Raw genomic sequence first — 26,579 nt, forward strand, 5'->3', positions numbered from 1 at the left:
GGGTGATGAGGAGTGAACGGATCACTGAGGGATATGACAGCTTATCTGTCACTTGAAGTGCTAGATTGATCCCCTGCTGTCTTTTTACAACACAAAACTAAGCCTTGATGGGCTCCCTGCAGGTGCCCTGCTGCAAGGCTTCAGCCCGTGTGAGGCAGACCAGTTTTAGTCCTCACGGTCTGTTCTGCTGCTGATGGTTTTGGACACCCCATCAGGGCCAGAGGTCCTCTGTAACAACCTGGCATGGCACAGGGTGCAGACAACTGCAGAGGCTTGGCATTTCCTTTTTGCAGGTGGCAGGGCCATCCCTTCATGAGGGGCTCCATCAGCCTGCAGGGCTGCAGCTGGTAGTACAAGAGGAAATCTGCATGTTGCTGATGTTGGTGTTGGGAAGGGGACACAAAAATCACCTTCACCTTCTTGGGAAGCTCCCAGATTACTTCCCATGGGTGCTGCAAGGAAACTGGAGGGGAATATCATTCCCCAAATGAAAGCGGCCCCAAGGAGCCGTACATCTCTGTCTGCCACGAGTGGTTGGTGATATCTGCAGTTTGGGGCAAAGGATGATCCTTTTGGTGTCAAGGGGGAGTGGGAAGTAAGACCACTAGACCTTCCCAGCTCCGTTGTGCTCTCTCCACACAGGAACACGTGTTTGTGTGGTGGGAGAGGGAGGAGAGACAACCTCATCTATGATGGATGTGTACCTTGGAGTGGTTTTCACAATTGGATTCTGGTGTCAGGATCCACAGGCAACAAAACAGGGAGAGGGTCTTTCCAGAGGAAGGGACCCCTTTGCAACAGCAAGCACAGCAAGAGCTGGACTAGTTAGTAATGGGGCAGGGTTTCAGGAAGGTGAAGTACCTGTGTAGAGATGAGGAATGGTTGAAGAGAAGTCAATGAAAAGGCAACGCTTCTCCCTTCCTCTCCCACCTCTTGACTCTCTGCACCCTCCTGTGTCGTCTTCCTACCACATTCAAAGACATCCTGCTCTGGGGCCTTGGCAGTGGCTGTGTTGTAGGGTCTATAGGTCTGTTTTTGTCTCCCCTCTCGGAACACAGAAGCTGACAGGGCTTTTCTGGATTTCGCCCAGGTGGTTGGAACTCGTGGTCGGCTTGGGGCGACTGCACCAAGGACTGCGGGGGAGGCCTGCAGACCCGCATGCGCTCCTGCAAGCCCCTTCCCAACGAAGGCCTTGCCTGCGAGGGAGTCCTGGAGGAAGGACGGCTGTGCAATAGGAAGGCGTGCAATAGTAAGTGGAGGCATGTTCCCCTGCACATGCGCGAGCGGCTCGCCCTTCTCAGGAGGATTCCCCCAACCCCGTGGCCGTAATTAATGAAAGAAGCACAGCAAAACTGCTGAAGGGCCGTGGTGGAGCAGCAGGCCCGAGGGAGCATGAGACTTCAGCTGTGCATGGCCTTGCCCTTCCCTGCTTGTCTTGTGGCCACGCGTGCACATGCACACATGCTGACACACGTCTTGCAACACATGTGTCTGCAGATCCAGACCCCTGCCCCACAGAATAGGGGTCCATAATAGGTATCCATAAGCAGGCCTACATCAGGTGTTCATGGGCTTGTACAAAATATACACCCTAAAGGCATTTCTTTGACAGTTGGCCTCTGGATCTTCTCTTCCAAACAACTAAAGCATGCAGCGAAGAGAGGTGCTAATCTTGCTTCTTTCATCTCTCTTTGGCTTACTTCGCTTTCCCAGTCAAGTGCAATGTTGTTTTCCTTCACAAAATGAAAGCCTACAGCACTAAGACATGGAGAAAGGTCTGGCCACTAGACAGGTTTGGACAAAACAAAGGCCCTGAGCAAGACAAAGACTCTGCAAGACAGAGGCTCTGCAGCCTCTTTCCAGGTCCTCTTCTCCAGAAGGCAAGGGACAGATTGCCAGTGCCAGTCAGCAGGACAATATTGATGGGTCCAGCTGGTGACCTGTGGCACTTTCATTCCCTTGCTTCTTTTGCATTAGCTGAAGGGAGAGAGGATAGAGGGGAAAAACAAAAGCAGAAGAATCTCAGCCCAGCAAGTGCTGGCAAATGTCTGATTATAATTTTTTTCTGCTTTGTATTTCACATTTATAGTAGAGAATGTTTGGATAACTCCTCCAGCTAGGCAAATAACTGGGGAAAGTTCAGTTGCCTTCAAAGGCAGGGAAGCATCTCTTGAAAAAGGGGAAGTTCAAATAGAGGGACATAAATATATTCCTCTAATAAGGGCTAAAATGATTTCATGCATTTTTTACCACTTCTATAAATTTAAATCTTGTTGCAATTAGGCTTTTTTTTTTTTTTTTTAATGAAACCTTCTAGTATATTGAACTTCATCTCCTTGACTCACTGTTGTTAATTTCCTTCGGAGATTCGCCCACACTAGGGGAATTTAACTGATATCCCCCATGTTTGTTGGTGACTTTGGAGCTGTAATGAAGCTGGGGCTTGGGGTGGTGAGCGTGAGAGTGCATCCATCCATGGTCTGGGACCTGGAAGTTAGACCTGAGGGGAGTGACAAACTCTAGGACCTGAGTGCATCTGAATGGAGCTGGAGGAAGGGCCACACAGGTTTTGGTGGACATGGCTCTGAATTCCTGAACGTCTGGAGTTATAGATAGCATTGTAGGGGGGTTGTGTAGCTCTGTCCATTCCTGGGATGTGACAACACATAGGACAAGAGGCAAAAAATACTCCTTAGAGTCCCCTTCCCATGCTGGATAAATGAGAGAGGGACCCAGCTTTTGCAAATTCTCTTTGCAGCCCATCCATCCCCAGCCCTGATCATCTTCACAGCCATCCATGGGACTTGTTTGATTCCTTCACATCCCTCTTGAACTGGAGCACCCCAGACTGGACACACTTTTCCAGGTCCAGCCCCACCAACACTGAACAAGTAACATCATGCTTTCCCTTGATCTGCCCCAGCCTTCGCTCTTCTTCGTGCTGGATCTCCTGAAGTTGCTGCAGCAAGGAGGGATGAAGGGGGATGGTTGACAGCCAGGGAGCCTGGAAGCCTGGGCTGGGCTTCCAGCTCCACTCATTGCAGGGAGCAGAGCAGTGAAGGATGAATCACTGTTCACTCACTATTTATTTACTCACTTTTCTAGAGCGCATCTCTAAGCAAAGCTGATCCTAAGCACGGAAAAGGCTGATTGTGCCCCAGGGGGTTGTGAATCAATAAATTATTCCACTTGCCTCCCAGTCCTCTTCCCATTACCCACCCAGTCAACTCCTGCTCCAGTTAAAGTGTGTTTTGTTCAACAGAGCTTGTTTGGGAAGAAAGGATCTTGAGCTAAGTGGAAAGCCATAGTTTGGAAAGACATCCACAGAAGGAGGCAGCACAGATTGATTTATCCCTTTGAAATAAATAATTTAATTCTGATTAATTTTCCCAAGTGTCTCTTTGTAGACAAACTGCTGAGCCCCATTACGATGCTTTCACGCTGGAAAGCTGGAAAGCATTTGAAGGAAAATGTGAACAATTATTCTTCCAAATGACTTGCCCATGCACATCTTGATCTCTATGTCCTACGTCAGGATAAACCTGCATCTCTCCACATCTACCCCAGCTCTGAACTTGCTCCTCAGAGAATCTGTCCCTTGTTACCTTTGGAGCTATGCTTAAGAGAGGTACAACTTAAATTCTTTAAAATCCCAAAATACAAGGCGACCCAGAAATGGCTTTTGCATTTTTATACTTACCCTTTTCTTCTCTTTGCTGTGATCTGTACCAAAACCCAGGATTTAGAGGTAGATTAGAAATCCTTCTGTTTTAAATGTGTCATTGTTATTCTCTTACTGACTTTTGCTCACAGATTTCTTAGGAATGAGTAGGATGTTCATTCTTCCACTTGAACTGTTATTTTCCTAAGTGTTCATTATATGTTGCAGCTAACTACATTTTAATTCCTTTTCTGAAACATTATTTTTTTAAAAAGAACTGGACAGAAGTATATCTTTATAGTGAATTGTGCAGCATTTCAATACTTTGTAATAACACCTGGCTAGCTCTCCAGATAAAGTGGAGTGGCTGACACCTGAATTTTCTAGTAGAAAATAAACAAACACAAAATGTTTGTTTCCTTGAACAAACAGCCATCAGTAATCCTGATAAAGCAGCAAAGCAAAATAGGGATGAGTGCTTTGATATTTTTTGCCTTGTGGTGGGGACCATAAAAAATTGCTGAAGGAAAGTAATCCCACCATTAAAAAGTGAAATCAGCTGCTGACCGAGCAAGTTATATTGGAATAAGACAGAAATTACCACTGCCTTCAACACAAGTGCAGACCCATCTCTTTTTAGCTTCTCCTTCCTTGTTCCTGCCAAAGTGGCTTGTAAACTGGTGGCTGATTAGCAGAAGTGTTTTAGCTTGTTGTTTGGATTTCCAGCAGCCAGAAGAGGTCTTTGATATGACATTGGGAGCAAGTTCGCAATGGGAAAAACCTTGCATGATCCCACTGAACTCCCTGGAGCTTTTAGATGAATGCTTGCAAAGGATCTACAAAGGTTTCATTGGTTTCTTTTCTTTTGCCTGGCCGTGGCAAATGTGCTAGAGAGATCCAACCCTTCTCATCATCATGTTGCCAGCCTTCCTCTTCCAGAGCTACCTTCAAGCAGGCCCCAGTATGCAGTGATGGGAATGGTGGTTCTGCACATGCTGGCTGGAGACTGCAGTGCTGTTACAAATCACTGCACGGGCACAGCTGAATGGCTCCACAGGTGACACTTCTGTGTGGGCTTAATCTTTTCCCACTTGCGTGGGCCACTGTCTCTTGCCTGATGATCCTCATCTGGCTAAATTCCCCCAGGGAAACACACTCAAGCCCAATGGCATGGGAGTCAGGTAAATTATTTCCATGAAAAATAAATATTTCGGTAAAATCCTGAAAGAAATCTGTAATGAACGCTCAACCCACAGTGGAAAGGAAACTTTGGTAACAGCAGCTTAACTCAGGCAGAGTCATTTTTCATGGTAGACCTTCATCTCAAGAGGCATAATCTGAAGGAGAAAATTCAGTGTTTGTTGTAGCTCTGATTTTTCCTTGCTAGAAGCAGAGGACCTGGTGATATCCTCCTCCCTGGTAGAGACAGGAGATATTTCCTCCATCTGTTGGACTTGGCCAGGAGCTGCTGTTTTATTGAGGGGGGAAATAAGCCAACCAAACGGCAAATGCTTGCAAATGAGCTTCTGAGTCCCAGCTCTTTTGGATGAAAGGGGCAACCCACTATGCTTTCGTGCTAAAATCTGTGATTGCTGGTGACCTGGAATGCAGAGAGTCCTGGAGAAGAAACTGACTGGACAACACGGCAGGAAAACATCCAGGCCAGAGGAGGGATGTCATGGGCCTGCCCCTGGCACTGGAGTTTAGCAGTGCTGAAGAAATACAAGAACCATCAGAGATGAAGGGAGCCTGCATTTATTCCTGGGGAACAAAAATCTCAGAGGAGCCTGCTGAAACCCTGCCGTCCCATCTGGCAGAGGTAACACGAAGCCGTCTCTGACATTTTCATAACTGACGCAGATCGGGCACTTATGTCTCCCCTAGCCTGGGAGAGGAGTGCTTGCATTCTGCCCTCAGTCACAGCAGTGTGGAACCAGTCCAGTCCCATCAGCTCGTGCTGATTTCCAGCATCTAGCATGATAAGGATCTGTCTCTTCAGCTGTACAACTGTTAGTCGTGTGAAGAAACACGTGTTCACCATTTATGTGGATGAATGTCTGTTTGTTCCATGACGCCCCTGGACTTCATTTAAAATAGCATTTTTGCTGCAGCCACAGAGCTGAAATATCCTGAGAGCATCTCTGCTCCCCACAGGCCAGGCTACAATTCATGTCAAGCTGGAAGAGCACCTTGTCTTATACGTGCAAGCTACCGCTTGCAGAGACTTCGTTGTGTTCCCCCTTTTAATGGCGCTTCAGACATCTCATACCTGGGAGTCAAGCATCTCACTCACTGACTTTTTTGTATGTCTCAGATGTTCAGACTGGGCCATTTGGGCCATTCTGTTAGCTGACACAGTTGTCGTATATTCAGTGGCCTCCAAAATGACTCTTCTACACCCACTGAGGAGCTGGTCCTGGTTGTTAGGGGTATTAATGCTTCTGCCCTTCTCAGTTTTGCTCCATGCTAGATGTCCCAGAAGCTCTGTAGCCAACACCTTCTACTTTGGCTTCCCCTTTGGTTTCACTGCACTGAGATACATTTACCCCATTTCAATGTGGGTCTTTTTAATCATTCTTTTCTACCCTTTGCTTGGATCCATCCTTTCCTTCCCACCATCTCAGCTTACCTCAACAATATTCAAGATCCCATCATTTTCTTTCTATTTGGGGGACAAATAGAGGTAAGACTGTGGGGCTCTGCTAAGACACTCTTGGATGTTCAAGACTTGGCTCACAATGACACAAAGTCTCTGCGTTAAGTGTTTTTTTGTTTGTTTGTTTGTTTTTCCCTCAGCTGTGCTGCAAGATGCTGCCTGACACGTTACATATTCTCATCAGCAGTGTTGGTCACTAGCTTCGTCTTCCCACTACTGGCAGCATTGTAGGAGCATCCTCCCAAGCCACATCATCTTAGCTATGTTCTTCCAAAGTCTCATCTGCTTGCCTCCTGCTTGCAATTGCAACTTCTCTTGGCTGCCCCAAGGGCATTATTTCTCTGTCTCTCCTGTAGACTTCTCCAAGGTGCTGGGTATCTCCACAGTGTGCCATTCCTGTGTTATTTGTACAGCTGGGATGTAAATCACATCTAGGTTTTCCATTCATCTTGGCATTGCTCCTCTCCACTGATGCAGCTGCAGGAAGTAAATTTTTGAGATCTGACCAGTTCCCTACTGCCTTTATTCTGTGGCCCCATAAAGTTCAGGTGCATAAACCCCACAGCAAAGCATCACTTGCCCCAGTTTTACCTTGTGCATAAAAGACCTGGCGTCTCCCTGCCTCCTTCAGAATCACAGCTGAGTTTTGCATTTATTGGAGGTAACTATCCAAGTCAAATCTAAGCCGTGCTCTGTGCTAAATGGGGCTTGACCTGCTTCTTTCCAACACCATTTCCAAATGGCAGGCATCCTGCCTGCTGCAGCAGAGCCACCCCAGCTTGGCCTGGAGGCAGTCTTTGCTGGAGGAAGCTTGGGGCGAGCTGTCAGGGTGATGTGTTCAGCCACTGGACCTGATCGCCTTTAATTAGGAAGAGCAATAACAGCGCAGGCTTGTCATTTCTGAAGGAAGTCATGCCGTTCTCTGAGTCCAGGATCAGTAGTAAGGAAACATCAATAACACAGAGCCCTAAGAGCTGGTGGGAGGAGGGCCAGAGTTGCTTTTAATTTTATTTTGCTCTTTTATCTTTTCTTCCTTTCTCCCTGTCTCCCTATCCATCTATCCATGCATACTCACTGGCCACTTCTGAGACATGCAGTCCCATGTTTCCCTGTCACCTTCCTTTCTGTAGGCAGCTGACAAATCCATCCAAACCCCACATCTGCCCTTTGCTGCCCACCCCCTTTCTCTTCCCAGCCTAAATGAGTCTCTGGGAAGTCTCTGAGATTTACAGCAGGTAGAGATTTTGTGGGTCCTTCTAGTTTTAGATGCTTTCATGCAGAGGACTTAAATCAGAGCAGACTAAGGTGTGGGGGTATAGTCAGAAATGGGTGGAAGGGTGGTGGGAATGGATCAGTGTCTGGGATGTGTCCTGTATCTCAGAGAGCATGGAAATAATTTAACCTGTCCCCTGAACAAATTCAGGACGCTGGGTATAGTTAGAGGTTGGCATTTTTGTGAACAGAATCTCACATATGGAGGTCTTATGACTTTGTAGTGATTAAAAGATTGAGATTTGGGCCCTTCCTATTCTAGAAAAGAGCCAAAAAAGAAAAAAAATTAAAAAAAAATTAAAAAAAAAAAAGATTGCTTGCAAATATCAGGGTGTTTGCAGTCCTGATGTCCAGCTATTGCTACCCTGCTGCTGACGACAGCCGGCAAGGGACTGCCCCATCCTGTCCCCTCCAGCCAGCAGCCTGCAACCAGTGAGTGCTGGGTGCTGGAAGGGTTTGGAGGTGGTGGTGTGATCAGTCCCTTGGTTTCTTAGGCCCTGCTTTGAAGTGGCAGTAATGGGAATAACATAATTTCACAAACTAGATGTGCGTCTTCTGTGAACCAAGCTGCTGAATATAAAGTCTGGCTCCTGGCAGGAACTCTGAATCATTCCTCTCCCTCCTCTGCTTTCCCTTTTTGGAAGACAGCAAAGACTCCTGCCACCACGCTGAAGCTTCATTAACCTTTATTAATTTTCCCAGGGTTCCAGGATCAAATTCGTCACCATTTCATCTCCTTGCAGCTTGTATGTCTTGAAAAGGTGTCTAACTGTTTTACCTCCTTGGGAAAAAATAAAAAAGACCCTCTGTCTGGTACCTGCTGTTTGGAAACAAACTGGTTGCCAGATCACAGATTACTTGGATTCAGTTCTGCTCTCTGTTATTCTGTGTGACTCCAGTGGAGTCAGCTGAGCTCTCCTGATTTACAGCGGGCAGGTCTGGTGGGTGGAATTTGGTTGCTATTGCTTGCTTGCTTGTCTGTTTACTAGGGAGGGCACGTGTCTGTGTAAATCAGGGTTGCCACATGCCCAAAATCTAGGAGAACATGAGTCAAATTTGAGTTTCCTCTTTAGCAAGGAATCCCACATGGGATGCAAATGCAAAGCTGGCAGCAGTGTGGGTTTGGAAGGAAGAAGGGTGTTTGCTGTTCGTCAGGAGTTCAGTGCCTTTACTCCACATGATTTATCTTCTGATTTCAACACTGTGGGCTTCAGTGGGAGACCTCCACTGGCAGCTGGGTGCTATAATCAGGGTTTTTGCTCTTTCACCTGAGTTGCAAAGGTGCCCAATGGAAGCTCTGCTGGTCTATAAGCTGCTGTGTTGGTCCCAGACCTTCATCTCTCCTTGTTGCTGGAGATAGGGTAGCATCAATGGAGAAGACATCCTTTTGAGCCATCCCTTTCCTTTTCACCTGCCCTCACCTGCCTGCTCTACTCAGCATGTTTCTGGATACTCTACTGAGCATTGCTAAGTAGATGTTGCTTGCAAGGCAGAGTTCCACTGAAAAATGCTGCCAATCATCACCATAGACCTCAAAGCACTGCCAGGGTTGGTGGGGTTCACTGTCAGCACATCTGAAAAGGCTAAACACAAGTGCAACAAAGAGCACAGACACCCCAGCAATTAACCATAGTTAGTTAAACACCAGGCACAAGGGATCGTATTCTGCATGGTCCCAGGTGTCACTGTGAAACAAGGGGTTGACCTGCCAGCCAGAACAAGTCTTGGAGGCTGGCTTGGTGCTACAGCCCCTGGGGACTGCTGGTGGCCAAGGGTGCCGGGGTTGGAAAGCAGGTGGTGGTGTCAACCAAACATTGGAGGTCGCTGTTGTTTATACGTGTAACCTTTGTAGTGAAAGATCTTGCAGAGTGAACCAAGGTGTATTTACATGACCCATTACCTTGCCATAGCCAATGGACGCTATAATTCCAGAAGCCAATCGCTGAGGTCCACAGATAACAGAAAGCGAGAGGACACTGACGAACTGCAGCACTACGGGTACCCTGCACCTCAAATAGGTAAGCTCTGACCTCCCACGACAGCCTCTGGAGCTGGCACCCTCCTGGTCCCTGCACCCCCCGGCTGGGCTGGGCTGCCTGCATTGACTCGCTTCGCTGTTCCAATGACCCACCTAACCCACGCTTTTCCTCCCAGGTTGGTGTGGTCTCACCCTGCAAGTCACACCCTGAGCAAACAGTCGCCGTCCAGTTCGTCCCCATCCCATTGCCCCAACAGGGGATTTGTGTTGCTGCCGTTAATTAAAGAAGGCAAAAAGGGTTAGACGCAAAGCTCTAACCAGACCATGCTTCTCACAGACTGCTTCTCATCACCCTGCCTACTTCTAAGTCGCTGCTTTGTCTGAACTATCTAAACAGCCATAGTTCATTAAGCCAAAGCTGACCTTACTGCGATACAGCCTCTTTGCTGAAGTCCATGCCATACCTTCCCATCGACCATAGGTGTGCAGGGCATAACGGGGAGAGAGCAGGGCTGCTTTCCCCTGGCACCAAGTCTTTAGTGTTGTGCAAGGACTGATAGCTTCTGCAGCAGGACCTTCCGCCCTCCTGCAATCAAAGAGGAGTGAGATTTAATAACGTCAAAGTGTGTGATGTGGGAAGGTGAGAATGAACTGGACCTGGACATGGGCCAGCTCCAATCTGGAGATGTTTTGTGCTGGTGCTTCACTGCTGCCTTTCATGGCAGGAGCTCAAAGAACCGTGGCTCCTGGGCAATGCAAGATGTGCTGACCCTGGCTGCAGGTTAAAAATCATTGTGCAGTGGGCTTGCAAACAGTTTGTGCTCTAGAAAGGTTTCAGAGGGATGATTTGAGGAGCCAGGGCTGTAACATAAGGGAGGGGGGGTTATGTTCTGGTGTATATCAGATGTGCTCCATCCAACTCAGCAGGATGTTGCCACTGTGCAGCAGCAATATCAGGAAGCAGCACCATGGTGTAGAGGCTCTGGAGGTGATCAGGCACCAGCTGGGGTTGTGGGGATGGTCGGAATCTCCTTGCTACCCTGCACTGAGTCTGCTCCCTCTGGTGGTAGCAGCTCCGTGGCCTGCAGGAGCACTGGCTGCTGTCAAAAGGTTACAGGGAAGGGGGGGTGTTGGTACTGCTGCTACCTGGGGAATGGTCTAAATGGGGGGCGAAGGGCAGGAACTCCAAGGCAAGTCTTGGGATTTCCCTATTGTTCCTGCTCTGCCTGGTCTCAGGTTCTTCCCTGGTGCTTTGTTCCAGCTTGTAGCCTGGCCACCAGGTTTATAACTTGGCATTTCTTCCTGTCATGCAGCTGCACCTGGGCTCGGGGAACATCTCTGTTACATCCCTGCCATCATAGCCAATGCAGCAGGAAAGCTGACCTGGGCTGAGGTGTACCCCTGGGAGCAGCCTGGACTGGGATGTCCACCTGGGAAGCAGTGGGCTGTCCTGCAATGAGCTTGCCACACTTCTGCCACTGTCCCGGGAACACCAACTGCAGCCAGGGTGGTCAAGAAGATCGGGATGGAGGAGCTGTAAACACCAGGCAGAGGATACAGCCCAGAGGGGGATGTAGGGGGAGTCTCGGGCTGGGGATACAAGCAAAACACAAGGCTTCCCTAGCAGTTAACACAGTTTGTCGAGTGTAAGTGATTTCACATCCATGTAAGACCTGGCAAAACATGAAATATGAAGCCACAAGAGCGAGATCCAGCCCAGCAGGTCCCTGGCCCCATCCCGCCCATCCCAGCCCTCGCGCCGCTTCCAGGAAGGTTTTGCCAAGGGCAGGATGTGAACACGGAGGAGGCAGCACGTGGCGAGATGTCAGAGAGGCGGGACGTGCCAGAAATCAAGGGATCCTGGCGGAGGGATGACAGCCGTGTGCCGCTCAATTAATGCTGAGTGAGGAAGTGTCAGGAGGAGCTGCAGGCGCTGATGGGGACCCCGCAGCCAGCTGAGCTCTCCGTAAAGACAGATCAGTTCCTCACAGGGCTGGCCAGGTGCTGGAAAGGATCCTGGATGGCAGTGCTACAGCTCCATGGAGCAATGCCCAGCGTGTCTTCTTCTGCGACGCCATCTGGGCCCTCTCCAGCTGCAGGAGGGGTGCTGCAGGAGTGCAGAAAATCTTCTCATCCACAGTTTTGGTGGCGATCATTATTTCTGTTTCTCTTGGGAGGAGAATGGAGGGCTTTTCCTGGTGCCAAGACATTCTGAAAACCTCTCAGAACTGGGTCTGACATGGTTTGAAATGCAATTGCATCTCTTCAGGGCTTGAGGGGTCTGGACATAGTGTAGGTTTATATAAATCCATAGCAAACCCAAAGGAGTAACCAGCACTTGGAAAATAAACTACATTATGGATTGAAAATACCAGGATTGGTGCAATGTGGGAGATGATAATTGAGATTAGCCTCTATAAATACGTATTTGTGTGGTGAAAGGGGAAAGAAAAAATACAAAGAAGGGGAAGGTGGGAGACTAGGTCGAATTTGGGTCAGAGATGTCATTCACTCATCTAGTGACACTAACTCTTGTCTGGACACGGAGCTTATGAAACCAGAGCCAGGTCTGACTGGGGAGGTGGTGGGGTGACAAGCCATGAGTTACTGATGGAGGAAGCCACCACGTCTCTTCAGACTTCCTCTGTCCCACCTCTGACCTTGCAGAAAGACTTTTGAGCACAGACTGGCAGGCTTTAACAAGCAACAAAAGCCAGCCCTCTGCTGCTGAGGGACTTTACGTTGTGGGGTCCAGTAAAGGGGGGTTGCTGAAAGGCTGATGGAGGACGTTGGCTGGTTTTCCAAACACTGCAAAGACCTCGTGTCCATGCAGCATCCAAGTGGGCGAGGTAGCAGGGATGGTTGGACTTCGTGGGCCAAAGAGGGATCTTCTGGAGTCTGGGCCACTCTGGATGGCAGATGCTGAACCAAAATGCGATGGTACTAAAAGATAACGTGTTGGTGGTCAACTCAGAGTATCACAAGATTATCTGACAGGTTCCTTACTAGAAAGTTAATCAAATTACCATGAAAATGCAGATCTCTGTATACCAGGAGATCTATTATATGAGAAATTTGATATAAGAGCATTGCTTTCTTGAAGCCCAAGGCCTGAAAACACACAGTCTCCTACAGATTCCAGAGAAAGACCAAGGTTTGCAATGTTTCCCTGACTGGAACCAGTTGGGTAGATTAATGGAACAAAACGCAAAATGAAACAGTATTGAGCAACTTTGGCTTAATGAACACGGTTACATCCAGTGTCCCTCCCTTGCATGGGCAGCAAGGGAGGCAGGTGGTGCACAGATCAGAAGGGGAAAGCAAGGTCCCTTTTTCTTTGTCCCTGATCTTGTTGGTAGGAAGCCATACTATGAAAGAAGGAGCTCACAAAAATCATTAGGACAACACAGACGAAGTAGAGAAAGCCTCATCCTTACCTTCCCCTCTTTCTGAGTCCAATGAGCAGACTGATGAGAGCCACAGATACTTGAATTCCTGTATAAAATTTAATTATGTGCAGACAACTCCCCATAAGACACTGGTGAATAAATACATCACCTCGGGGAAAAAGTCAAACATGCACAGCTTTAGGGCAGGTGGGGTGGTTTTGGACAGTTTGATAGTCTCTAACCCCTACAGATCCCATCAGTTCCTATATGGACACTCAGCTGTTTTTTAACCCTGCAAGCAGGACAAGATCTCAAGCTCTGGCAGCCCACTATCTGTGTGTCTTTCATGCTCCATGTTGCAGCTGGTCAGTCTAATACAGCATCAGGTGTCCAGCTGTCTTTGGGAATGGGGTGGTGGTGCTGGACACACGTCCAAGTGCTGGGTGCAGCTCAGGCTGTGCCATGAGCACGTACAGCCCCTGAAGTCATGCTGCACCAAGTGCCATGGTCCTATGTCTTTCATCCGTGGTCTGCCAGATGCATCTGGTTATGATGTGACATGGTGTGGTCTGATGATCTTAAGAACTTGTTACTACAAGGACATGCCCCTCTTTAATGCATCCTCAAAGATGTCCTCTTGGTGTTTACCTGTGCCATATGCCTGTGTGCTATACATACCAAATGTTATGTTCGAAGTTTATCATGTGTAATTGTTGGTAACCCATTAAAAATCTAAAAAACAAACAATGGAGATTTTAATTAAATGAAACAGAGCAAGCTTTTCTTTTCGTCTAGGGGAGAAAGGTATTTTCCCAAAGCTAGATTAGTGCCTATGAAAAAAAAAAAAAAGGAAAATTTGTCCTTTCACACATGTTATCCTACAACACATTCTCGTGACTTTTCTAGATGTTGTGACTTGGGAGACACTCTACTGGTTGGACCATATGGGTCCAGGGATATCAATGATTGAGGGAATATGTCTCAGTCCTTTCCACCCCCATCGTTTTTTCAGTGGGATGCTCTTACCTGTCTTCCCAATACTGCCCCAACTGGGAAGCACTTGGTATAGGTGTACAGGAACAGTCAGATGCTCAAAGCAGATCTTCTCCACAGGTGAAGGAGATAACAAGAGAAAGCTCTGTGGGATTGCTTCAGCTGATTTTATTTTGCTATTTTATCTGTTCCCCCTCTGCCAAGAGAAGACAGGGAAAGGAGCTGGATCCTTATGCCTGCTCTGTTTATGGACATACGTACCTTCCCTATCCAACCACTGTTTCTTCCTCAGTGTCATTCCCTTTGTGTGTGTGTGTTACAACACTAAGAAGCATCCCTCTCCCCAAAAAAACCCTTCTCACCAATCCCCTTGCCCCCTACATGTGGAACACTTTCCACAAATCCCCAGATTTTTAGCTGCTGGCAAAGTGCCACTTGCAAAGCACAGCCCCAGAGATCCAGGGACGAAGGATGCCCCGTCCTCACCTTCTGCTCCAACCCCAACAGGTGACCCCGCGGCGGAGGAGTGGTCCCCGTGGAGCGTGTGTTCGACCACCTGCGGGGAGGGCTGGCAGACCAGGACCAGGTTCTGCGTGTCGTCTTCCTACAGCACTCAGTGCAGCGGTCCTCTCCGGGAGCAGAGGCAGTGCAACAACTCTGCTGTGTGCCCAGGTGGGCTGAGCGCTCCATGCACCCATGGGCAGGAGGGGAAGGGAGGCTCAGGGAGTACTGACAACCCATGACATCTCCTTCATGATACCTTCTTAGAAGGAGATTTTTTTCCCCTTCTTTCCCTTTTAACACTTCTAGTCTCATAGAGAGACCCTTAATAGACCAAGCCCCATTAGATGGACACTTGTTCTGTATGTTACAGACAACTCCATGCTATTTAAATGCAATGAGCACAATATATCTGAAAGGCCTGTGCCCTTGGGGGGTGTTTCCAAGCATAAGGCAGACTGGGAAAAAGCAGTGACAGATGACACTTTCGGTTGCTAACACAAGGTACACCATTGCAAAGTCAGCATGAAAAACTCAACTGTCGGTATGTTCATGTATTGAGCCATCCCTCTCTTCTTTTATATCTCTTCTTCCAAAATTTTGATGATAAAGCACAATTTGGGAGCCTGGATATTATTTTGAAGAACTGTGCTGTTAAATCAAGTGTGTTATTCACAACTCCTGACCAGAGACATCATTGTTCAACCCAATCTTACAAGGACAAAACCACAGAGCTGGTTCCCATGCTGAATTTTCTGCTCTAGTTATCTCTTATCATGCAAGGTGCCTGATGACAATCACAAAACATTAGGTTTAAACCTCCCTTTCTTGAGGCTGGTGGATCAGTTAACAACCAATAGAGGACTGTAAAAGTGACTGCATGACTGCATTTTTTTTTTCTGAAGCATTAGAGATTTTGTGTTAGCTTCTCCAGATAAAGCTGGAAGGGTGAAGTCCTGAAGTCCCTTAAGAGAGATCAGTACATCCTTGTAACATTTGGCCTCCAGAGATTACAGTGACTAACCTTCCATAAATAAACTGGCCAGATTAGATTAGATTATCTTGGAGAAGATTATGTTAATATAGATTAGGAGGCTTTAGAAGTCTAATTCTTGGAGTTGTCGGTGATGGTCTGAGCAGTGTTGGAGCATTGCTGCACATCCCACTTCTATTCTGTTCCTCCAAGCCTCCTGAGCTTTGTCCCTGCAGTGTCACTGTATATGATAGAAATTATAAAATAGGCTACAGCTTTTCTGAGAGCTTGAAAATGCTGTATCCTGTGAAGATTCAATGAGAAAAAATGTTGAGTGAGGGAAAAAATGGCGAGAAGTGAGAAAATGATGGCAATGCTGCTTTCCAAAGAGTGATTTTTCTGGTTTTTGTTGTTGTTCCTCTCTAGCTAATTGCATCTTTTCCTCCAAAAAAAATGCCCTTTCCCTTGGTTCAACAGTCTGAAAAATGTGTTGAATTAAAAACGCATTTCAATTTATTTCAAGTGGGATGGAAAGTAAAAGATACTCTTTGTCAATACCAAATCACAAAAAAATTACACCATGTTCCTCTTGCAGATTTCAGGCTGGTTTGTTCTTGGCCTTCCCACACTGGCTTCTCACAGGCTGCTCATTCTGGGAGGGGGGAGATGCTGTGCTCAGTTGGCTCACTCACTTCTCCAGACCTCCTTTGGAAAGGAAACTTACTTCTTCTGCTTTGGTTGCAGTGCACGGCACCTGGGACGAGTGGTCTCCATGGAGCCTGTGCTCTTCCACTTGTGGGAGAGGGTACAGGGACCGGACCCGCACGTGCAAGCCCCCGCAGTTTGGTGGGAACCCCTGCGAGGGCCCGGAGAAGCAAACGAAGTTCTGCAACATCGCACTTTGCCCAGGTAAGGCAGTTAGAGATTCGAAGCCTTCCCTCCAGCAGGTCTCCTGGCCCCCAAAGATGCCCACAGGTGGGTCAATGAAAGCTCTGTAGCTGTCAGTCCCAGCTGAAGTATCACACGGATTGATCTGTTCCAAAAAAGATCGTCTATATGGAAAAGAGACATTGGAAGAACAACCAAGAGGCACCTTCTGGGGATATTCAGCTGTTTTAGGTTTGGATTTGCCCTGTGTAGTAACTTACTAAGGACACATTGCATGGGATGGATCTGGACTGGCTCAGTTATCGCTAACATTTCCACGAACATCTCACATTTCTCGTTTATTATCCCCAGTGGATGGTTTGAAACCGTGGTGCCCAGCTAGGCTTGATGTGCAGGATTAAGTGCTTTTCCTACTAGTTGCATGCCTGCCTGGATTTCATTGTCTGTTTAAGTTCTCTCTGTACTGGATCCTGCCTTGGGCAGCGAGATGAACTAAAAGACCCCTGAGAGCATTCCCTGATGTATTTTTCATACTTTTATGAACTTTTACCCATCACCTAAATTTTACTTCCAAACGCCTCTCTCTGATTTTCTGTTTGAGACACCAGAAAGAAACCTCAGGATAAAATGGTTTCTGCTCACTCGAAACCCAATTGTGCTCCTGTGGTTTCCCTCCCCTGAACCAGAGAGGCCCTGGGTTTACCACAGAGCCTCCGTTAATTCAGCTTGGGGTTTCCTGGTGGACGCAATCAGAACACAAGGGAGCTCCCCAGCACGCCTCCCCTCTCCCAGAATAATGTCAACTGGCACTTTTCAGGTTTAATGAGAATCATTATGAGAAATTATGATGTCCCAGGAGGAGGAGAGGGACTGTGGGAGTGATGAGAACTTTGTGAAAACATTTGTGAGAAACCTCCTGGCATTTTCCACCCGGATTTCACCCCAAGTAACTATCCTTGTATTCCTGGCTGCCGTCCAGAAGGCTCTCCTCAGAATAAGGACATCCCAGGCATCAAATTGGCTCTGTCATAAAAAGACAAATTGAAGAAGTCAGACCTGGCATTGCTTGGGTAATAAAGCATATCCTGAGTTAATGTTGAGCCATAATTAATTTAAATGCAAATAAATATGTGGATACGCTGTCTCAAAAAAAACGGGGGGGGGGGGGGGGGGGGGAGGAAAGACAGGCAGCCCAACAGAAAAACTTCAGCTCTAATTAATGCCATAAAGGCAATCAGTGGCTTTGCCGTGCCAAATGAGTGCAGCACTGGGGGACTCATTGAAGCACAACAATGGGCGCTGCTCAGTGCTCGACACGCCAGACATCCGTATCGCTCCTTCCCGCCCCGCTCGGAGGATTTATTACTGCAGCCGATAAAAACGCTTTGCTCAGGGACAACAGAGCTTTTGTTCCTCTGGAGCAGCAGATATCGCCGGCTGAGTCCCAAGTTCTTCGGAGGAAAAGGAATAAGGGGGAAGACAATGGCAGTGTCTGCGCAGGCTGCACAAAGCAGGCTCCAAGGAACTTCTTTGATGGACTCGTTGTGCGGTATGGTGACAGCAGTGAATGGTCTTTGATGGGTTTATGATGGAGATCCCCCAGCATCTTTCCCAAGAGACGTCCTTACGTCAGTGCACGTGGCTAGAGATACAACACGGCCATCTCGACTTCCCCATTTTAAAAATATTTTTACAATTACAGCCCAGGAATAAATGAGCTCTCATCTCAAAGGAAATGTCTTGCTTGCTCTCTCCCAGTGAATGAGCAATTTATGGATGTGGCTCTTATCCATTTTCCCATCTCCAAAAGCTCATAGTGGTGGTAGGATTCCAACCACCACCATCATGGTAGGATATGGAAAATAAAACTTTTTTTTTTTTTTTTTTTTTTGGTGAAAGCAATATTTGCTTTGGGAATTGCAGTACCACCTTTCCAATATCGGTGACCACTGGTAATGGGCAAGCACTGTCAGTTCATGGCAATCAGCAGCACTTCCTCCAGTCAAAGGAACACATTTACACCTGGTAGGACCTACTGTATGGGTTTTGGGATCACTTGCAGAGAGGAATCAACCACCAGCCACCACCTCTTGCATTTTCCCTCCTTGGGGCTGATAAGAGTTGACACAATAATTTGAATTAAGCATGATGAAAGCATCGAGTTTGGATTGCTAAAAATGGGCACCTTTTGGAAGTACCTTTGTGCCTGATTTTCTGACCTTCTGAGTTCACGTGATACCGTCTGAGTTAACAGTTGCTCATTTGGATATTTTGACATTTTCTCACGTGCTTGAAGATAAAGAGCCACTCAACTGCAATGGGGATTATTTGGGGCCATGCAGAGCCTTGCAGATGACACAGGGGACTAGGCTGCATATATTTTTCTTGGTCTGATAAACAAAGTGAAAGAAAACGAGCTGCAATCTACAGCAATGTGATGCAAGCCAGAATTCAGACTTTCCTGTGATTCAGTTGGTTTTTTTTTTTCTGAGTGAGAGCTAACAGCTAATGAGAGCTAAACAGAGCATGATGACCACTGCTAATGAGAAAAAGCACTCCAGGAATAGCAGACTGGGTGATAGATCTGATGATCAGGGACCAATTAGAGTGTGAGTGCCACACTTGGGAATGCCTCACACCGTACCACACTAATAGGATGTATTCATGTTTCTTTCCAAACCTGTCCCTATCATAACCTCTCTTTTTCCTCCTTTTCCTATTTAATTATCAGAGATGTTGCTGTGTGGAGATACATCAAGCCTGTCAGTGTTAATTCAGCTGTGACAGAAGGGCATTGACCACACACGTGCACTCTGCTTGTGGTCTTCTGTTGGAGCACACCTTTGTTCTGAGAATTTCCTGGCTGGCAGAGTGAATTCCTTTCAATAACAGTGTGATTTGAGCTTGTGCTTGAAGGGCTTCCTCTGCAAAACAGAGCATTTGGGTGCTTGAGGAACCAGACTCATGCACTGCTTTGGACTAGTCATGGTGAAAAACGGGTTCCCTCAAAAAGTAGATTGACCAAAATGGGAAATAGAACCATAAAAACATAGAATCATTAAGGTTGGAAAAGACCTCCAAGATCATCTGGTCCAAATGTTCTAGTATCAGATGGATTCCTTCAAAATTTTCAGTGAAAATATGATCCACGCTCTCTATTTTAAGGTTATGTTGTCACTGGCAATATTAATAGTTTGGAGTTTTATATTGGAATATGTAATATCAATAATGTCAACTTTTCTGGTGTTATGAACATAAAAATCCATGTGTTATGGTGCTTGCATCCTGGCAGGACATAACTTACCAGCCAGAGGTTGCAGAGGGTCCCAAGACATTGCCATTCCCACTCTTGTTTGAGCTTTTTCCTGATGATCCTCTCCCTCTTACACTCTCTGTGAGTTTGTCCTCCCCTGCCTCAGTCCCTTGCAGGCACAGGCCAGAGACTCTTGTACGTGCCTCCTTCCAGAGGGAGCGATTTTCACATTCCGCTTTGTTTTCTCTCTTTGGGCCACTCAGTGGACGGCAACTGGAATGAGTGGTCGAGCTGGAGCTCTTGCTCAGCCTCCTGCTCCAACGGCACCCAGCAGCGGACGAGGGAGTGCAATGGGCCCTCCTACGGGGGAGCCGAATGCCAAGGGCACTGGGTGGAGACCAGGGACTGCTTCCTACGCCAATGCCCAGGTCAGTGGACAACGACTTTTCCTCCCTTTCTCGGGTCATCCTTCTCTGCAGTCCCAGGTAGGCTTTTATAACCGCCCCCCCCCCTCCAGTTTACCCTGGGGAAATGTTGCATAGTTTTCACCAGCAATGCAGTAATAAGGAGGCTGTGGATCATACCTACAGACCATGCAACCCAAAATCTATAGCTGGCAAATGCTCCAGGAGACCCCAGGCAGGTGAGTAATTATCCATAGAGAACATGTCTTTCTGACTAATTGGGTCAGCTGGTGTGAGAAATATTCTTGCCTGAAAACAAGGCTTAGATATCTAGAAGCCGTCAAGATTAATCAGGACCAATTTTTCTTGCCATGCATTCCCTGGCACTTTTCCTGGCTCTCCTTGGGTGCTCCATCCCCATTAGCCCATAAGATTGAGGAGTGGACACCTGAGATGTCACCAAATAGAGCAAGAGAGGTTGGTGCTGGCCCTTTTCTTCGATAACTTCCTTCCACTGCTTGGAGAAGAAGAGAGGGATCTCTCCCACCCTCTAGCAAGGAATTATTTGACCTGAGGTGACCTGTTAACTCCTAATTAAAAACCAAATATGAATAAGAAGACTTAGGTTCTTCCTCTGGTTCTGTCACTGAGTTGTTTCTTGTCTGTGATGAAGCAGAGGAGACCATTTTCCTACCTTGCAAGCTTGTTGTGAGGGCTAATTAACATTTTTATAGTGCTTTGATAAAGGCCATTGTTAATGCAAAAGAAGTAGTATTTCCACTGAGTCTGTAAAGATGCTTGGAGAAGATACCAGGAAATGAGACAACACCTTAGCCTCTTGCAAAAGCTCTTTCCAAGGTACGTGAAACCGTAGTTTAATGGAAATGGCTGGAGCGGGGGTTATTTGATGTTTCTTTATGGTTTCTCACCTGGGGGGGGGGGGGGGGGGGGGGGCTCTGCTGATCCCTTTGTGCCCCTGGGCCTGAGGTGTGACTCTCTGGTAAAATCCATTTCCATGCATACATCGTGCATCCCAACCAAATTTCAACTACGGACTTTGGCTGGTAGATGTGGCTATCCAGCAGGTTGAACCTCTGCTGGTCCTGAGAGCATCTCATTCCTTAAAGGGCTGCCTCAATGAGTAAGAGGATGCACTGATTCTGTGTCTGTTGAGGATCAGACAAATGATTCAAGACAGGAGACCTCCCTTCACGCCAAGCCATGTTCTGCTCATCCTACCTTTCAGTGCTCGCCTTGGGAAGTTGCCTCCTTCCGTTGCAGATGATGTTGGGGATGTTTCAGGCTGTTTCTCTCCTCTTTTCTTGTCTCCAGTGGATGGGAAGTGGCAAGCCTGGGGCGTGTGGGGCAGCTGCACCACCACGTGTGGAGGTGGGACCCAGCGACGTGACCGGGTGTGCTACGGGCCCTTCTTCGGCGGAGAGTCTTGCCAGGGCCCCAAGGAAGAGTACAAGCAGTGCAATGACAGGAGGTGTCCTGGTATGTACCCCAGACTCCTCACACCCTCCTTCACACCTGGGGGGATGGGAATTTTGGGAAAGGGTGCTGAGCCCCGTGTCAAGGAGCTGAATGCAACAAGGAGTTGTGATCGCTTTTGACCCTGCTCATTACCCAGGCACAAAATTCTTGCTGAAGCCAGTGTGACCATGCTGATTTCAGTGGATGTTTGATAAGTCCCACTGGTCTAGACTTCGTATTTTTCATTTTTTTATTGCCATATAGTCATGAGAGTGAAAGAAACTTTCAGGCAAAAATTGATATCAGACTTTTGAGCCCATGAAATATTTGAGTGTGGAGGATGATGCAGTGTTTCCCACCCTTTACCTAGCCTCTGGGAGACCCGCATGCCACTGGCAGTTTTTAAAAAAGACAGATGTGTACAGATCCATCAGAGCCTTGCTCAGTCTCATCCTTCTCCAGCTACAGCCATGGGAACAGCATCCAGTTGAGAGAAAGAGTGTAAAAGCCCTGATGGAGGAAAAGAGAGCTGTAGGGAAAAAAAAAAAGGGGGGGGGGGTTTAAATGAGAAAAATAAGCAGAAGGAAAAACTTACTTTGGAATGCTTCTATCTGTCTTCCATGCAGTGTAAAACAACAGGCTGGCACACCATTTCTATTTTCTTTCTTAGTCTGGGTTGAAGTCCCTGCTGGTGAAACTGCTGGTGGGGAATCAATGGCCTGCGTGATGTCAGCAGGCAGACTGCATCGATCATAACGGGCCCTGATTTTTGACCGAGAGGGCAATTAATTGTCGGAGCCGCTCAGTGAGCAATGGTGGAGATTGTCATGGTGGTGTCCTGGCTGTCCTCATGACGAGAGGGTGTATCCCAAAAAAACCAGGCTGCAGCTCGGCTCGGAGGTAGCGGATTTGGTGCAGATACTTTTGGGGATGAATGTGTGATGGTCAGGACATCTGACCCCCGGAGCCTCATGCAAACTACTGAAGGCAGATGAAAGCCAAAGCACCTCAGGACAAAAGTTTCACCCAGTTTAGCCAGAAGATAACAGCACATTCACTCCTCGCAGCTCCGCTGTAATAAAAGACATCACCTCCCCTTACAAGCTGTGCCTCTCAATTAGCGGAGGCGGGTGAGAGTCTCTCCTAACTCAGCCGTAAAGCTCTCCTTTGCCACGGAAAGGCTTAGCACCAGGTCGTCTGGTGGTGTCTACAGAGCGATGCAGATTTAGTTCAGCTTCAGCGTGTGCCAGCTGGGGCCCTGGCAGAACAAGCCCAATCTTTTCTTCTGTGTCCGCAGGGGCCGATGCCTGCACGGTGCTCAAAAGGAAAAGGCGCTGAGCCCTGCTAGGGCTTGAAACCAGAAGGGTCTTGCTGCAGTTGTTAATTTGCAGGGGGAGGAAAAGGCAGGGAGCTGTCAGAGGCTAAAAATAACCTCGCTCGATTTGTTCTCGAGAAAGTATCAAATGCTGGCATGATTTGATTTGAACAGAAGAATTGAGCTTAATTGGGTTAGTTATTAAAATCTCCTGGTGCAAATAGGTTACTCTGGCAAAAGGGATGTTGTTATGAAGCAACATCAAGAAAACGAAAAAATAAAAAAAAATAAAAGGATTAAATGATTCTCTTCTGGCCTGGGAATTGCTCCTGCACTCACTAGCAAGAGCCAGACAGTCAGTGTACTTCTAAAAAGCATCTCTGATCCACAGCATCCCTCAGCGGCCCCCAGGGAGACTGCAGGGGTGCGAGCCAGGGCAGCTTTGAGAGGTCAGGAAAGGAGCAAGGGGAGGTCAGATGCGAGCTCCCTCTCTGCTTTTAGACATGCTGTTACACGCTGAAGGTGTTAGAAGCTTCCCACCCCATGTCCCAAACCCTCCTATGGACAACAGTTCCCAGTGGAGGGTATGTGACCATGGCCAAACCACTGGGCCAGGAGTTTTGTTTTCATCTTCCTGCCCTGCTACAGGCTCTGTAGGTGGACACATGCTAGTCACAACTGGGTGGCTTCATCTCACTGTCCTACAGCTCCTTGCCAACAGGTTGGAAATAAAACTGCCACTTTTCTGCCCATTTTCTGCCTTATCTACTGAAGTCATGAGCTGCTGGCACAGGGACTATTTCTGCATATGTACCGAGCACAGCAGGGATCCCGCTTGCCCTCTGGGATTTTATTATAATAGTGATTACTCAAAAGGGAATTTTAAAACAGGAGGAAACATCTGTTTTCAAGCAGGGAGCATAACTTGTTCATTATCAGCATCTACTAGATGCACTAGGGAGGAATCTGTATTTGAAACGCAGCTGGGGCTGGAGACACACAGTCTTGGGGCTTGACTCCAGGAGCTGCAATACGTAGGCAGCTTGTTGGGTCCTCTCAGAGTTCTTCAAAGCAGCAGGACTTGTTTTGCCCATAATCTTGGGTTTGAGCCTTCCCCACAGCCAGTTTGGTGCTCTGGCTAGTTCCAAAGCATCTGCGGGGTATGGCCATCCCCAGGGATTTGCTCCTGGTACAGACCCTAAGTCATCACATCTACATGAACCTTGCCAAAGGAGACCTTCAGGGTTATCCTTGCCCAGAAGATCCCTTGGGAGCAGCATGACAACTCCAGGCCCCCATCTATTGCTTTATGGCAAATGTATGTTTTCCCTGCAACTTTGGCACATCTCTACTGGCATCACTGGACCTTGGCATGGGCAGCGCTTTCCTACATGGGAAGGAAGCTCAGCGGGCAGCTGCCCAGCTCCACGGCTGGTTGCCCTTGGCTTTGAGTTTGGCTTTGGCTTTGCAGCTGCCACTCCTGGCCAGACACAGGCATGCTCTCAGCTTTCTCTTCACTGGTAGATTTAAATGCACAGTAAATAAATATGTTACTGAAAACTATTAAATATAATTTTCCCTTTCCCCATCCTCAGGAGTGATAAATAGCTTCAGCACCCTACTCGTGGTTCCCTTCGTTTAATAGAACACCTCCTTCTGTGATGGATGCACTTTTGCAGGTCCCACAGACTCTGGAGCCAACTCACCTCTACTCAGAGAAGCATCCAAAAACCTTCTCTTTCCAAAGGGCTTTTTCTGTAATGCCTCTAAACATCTTTTGCATATTTCTGCAGTCCTCCTGGACTCTGCAGCAGTGTTTGGAAGGGAGCTGCTAATGCAAATCCTGCCTGTTGGTTCTTCTTCCTGTGTCCTTGGATAAAATGGTAACAAAGTGCCTGAATGAAGCCCACCCAGGGAATATATCCACTTTTTTTTTTTTTTTTTTATTCCTACTTATTTTTTCCTTTGCTCCTACTGCAACTTATTTATGAAGAGCCTCTTTTTAGCCACATCCAACCCAAAACCTGTGTGGTGACCCTGAAGGATGGAAGGAATCGAGTTTGGAGCCTTGAGGGTCACCCCCGAAAGCTGGACATCTCACCTTGAAATGAGAGAAGAAAACTCTTTAGCAAAGGTTGGCAAGAGCAGCTTTTCTCCGAGGCAGGGCAGGCATGTAAGAGGACTTTCCTGGGTTGTTACAGATGTATTAATGAGCTGATCCTCAGGCTGGTCAGAGTTTGCAGACAGGCAAAGCAAATCCCAGAGGGGTTAAAGTGGTTTTGCCATTTTTCACCCCACAAAGCTCTTCCCTCCAGGCCGTGCTCCTCTCTTTCCTCTTTCCATCCCCATTTCCACATCCCGCCTGAGGAGGAGGCTTTACCAACAGAGTTTTTCCTTCCTTGCAGAACCCCATGAGATCTGCGACGAGGAAAGCCTTGCCTCTGTGGTTTGGAAAGAGACGCCTGCTGGGGACGCCGCGGCTGTCCGGTGTCCTCGCAATGCCACCGGTAAGGATGTCTGTGTGCCTTGGCTGGGGAGATGGCCCACCTGCCATTCATCCTTCATCCTTTGCCTCTTAGATGAGGACAACCTGGATGTGGGAGGAGAGGATGAGCAATGGACTAACTGCCCTTTGCTCGAGGCTAAGCAAACTCTCTCCAGGTTTTTGTGGTTCCTAACTATTTAACAGCAAACCCTTGATACATATTAGACACTCTGAGGTGGTTTCCCATCCAACCACTGCCTAATCCTGGGACAGCTTCACTATCAAGGGCTGCTGTGGTATGTCCACCCAATTGCTACAGATAGCTCTACAGAAGCAGGCTGGGCTTTACAAGTCCCCTAGTCTTGGGCATCCCCACTGACCATAGCAGAAGCTGGTATCTAAAAGCAGAAAATCTGAAATGCATTGCCAACTCACACTTAGATGCTTTCCACTCCTGCTTAGGAACCACATCAACTCTCTCAGCTTATATTCAGGTGCTCTGGCCACGGTGGTGGGAATTGATAGTGCCTGGGCATCCTGGAGTTATCTGTTGTGGCTGCAGCCACGTGTTCCCCAGGGAGTGGAAAGCAGGGGAGAAGGCTCCAGGAGGTGTTCTGGTGGTGGAGACTGTCCTCTGATGGATGTTTCTTACTCCCAGGCAGGATCAGAAATGGGGCAACAGTGTCCATAATGAGTGTAAAGGTTTTATTCTGTTTGAGTGAGGTTGTTGGACACACAAAACCCTGCACCTCTCTGATTCATGCACCCTGGGAGGGTCAGAGTCATTCCAAACACTAGCCCAGAAGAAGGTCCATATCCATAGGACACTGAACCATTTATCAGTAGCAATGGGATCATGGACCCAGCAAAGCCTGCTTTTTGGAGACTCTCTAGCGGCAGTGTAATTGCTTGGGCAAGACGATTCCTGTCCGCTGTCTCCTCGCCGATACGCCTGTTCCTCTGCATTGCGAACGCATGTGATTGCCACCGCACAGCCCACTGCAAGCTGACGCTGAGGAAAGTCCTGGGGGAGGACTGCGGGCAGCTTTCAGAGATTCTCAGCTGATGCAAAGATGGTGCTGTTGGATATTTTTGCTCGTTGAGACTGTGTAGGCAGCAGAAGGCATCGTGGCTGGTTTAGCTGCAAGTACCAGACCGTGCCGCCTGGGGAGGCTCGTGGGACTTTCAGAAGCACAAAGAAAGTGCCCCGATGGGCACATTAAACCTTCTTTTGTCTTGGCCAGCTGTGTCCCAGCTGTTAGGTTTTGTTTTCATTCGCTTCTCTTTTATTGGCCTGCCCCTCAATAGGAAAATGAAGAAGGAAATGCACATAAT

The 26,579-nt window shown here is 47.8% G+C and overlaps 1 protein-coding gene across 13 annotated transcripts in view; it reads left to right on the top strand.

Annotated features, from left to right (window-relative positions):
- Positions 1 to 26,579, top strand: part of ADGRB1 (adhesion G protein-coupled receptor B1) — a 259,849-nt gene that overhangs the window by 110,710 nt on the left and 122,560 nt on the right. For 9 of the 13 annotated variants that reach the window (XM_066990793.1, XM_066990795.1, XM_066990798.1 and 6 more), the window contains exons 3-9: positions 1,091 to 1,249; positions 9,500 to 9,607; positions 14,457 to 14,621; positions 16,168 to 16,331; positions 19,818 to 19,992; positions 21,301 to 21,465; positions 25,165 to 25,266. In XM_066990793.1, coding sequence (XP_066846894.1) covers positions 1,091 to 1,249; positions 9,500 to 9,607; positions 14,457 to 14,621; positions 16,168 to 16,331; positions 19,818 to 19,992; positions 21,301 to 21,465; positions 25,165 to 25,266 — 1,038 coding nt within the window. Of the gene's footprint in view, positions 1 to 1,090; positions 1,250 to 9,499; positions 9,608 to 14,456; positions 14,622 to 16,167; positions 16,333 to 19,817; positions 19,993 to 21,300; positions 21,466 to 25,164; positions 25,267 to 26,579 lie in introns of all 13 variants that reach the window. The other 4 variants (XM_048048948.2, XM_048049003.2, XM_066990799.1 and 1 more) reach the window with 3 other exon arrangements.

This window comes from Anser cygnoides, chromosome 2 (assembly GCF_040182565.1).
Source record: "Anser cygnoides isolate HZ-2024a breed goose chromosome 2, Taihu_goose_T2T_genome, whole genome shotgun sequence".
Taxonomy (NCBI): Eukaryota; Metazoa; Chordata; class Aves; order Anseriformes; family Anatidae; genus Anser; species Anser cygnoides.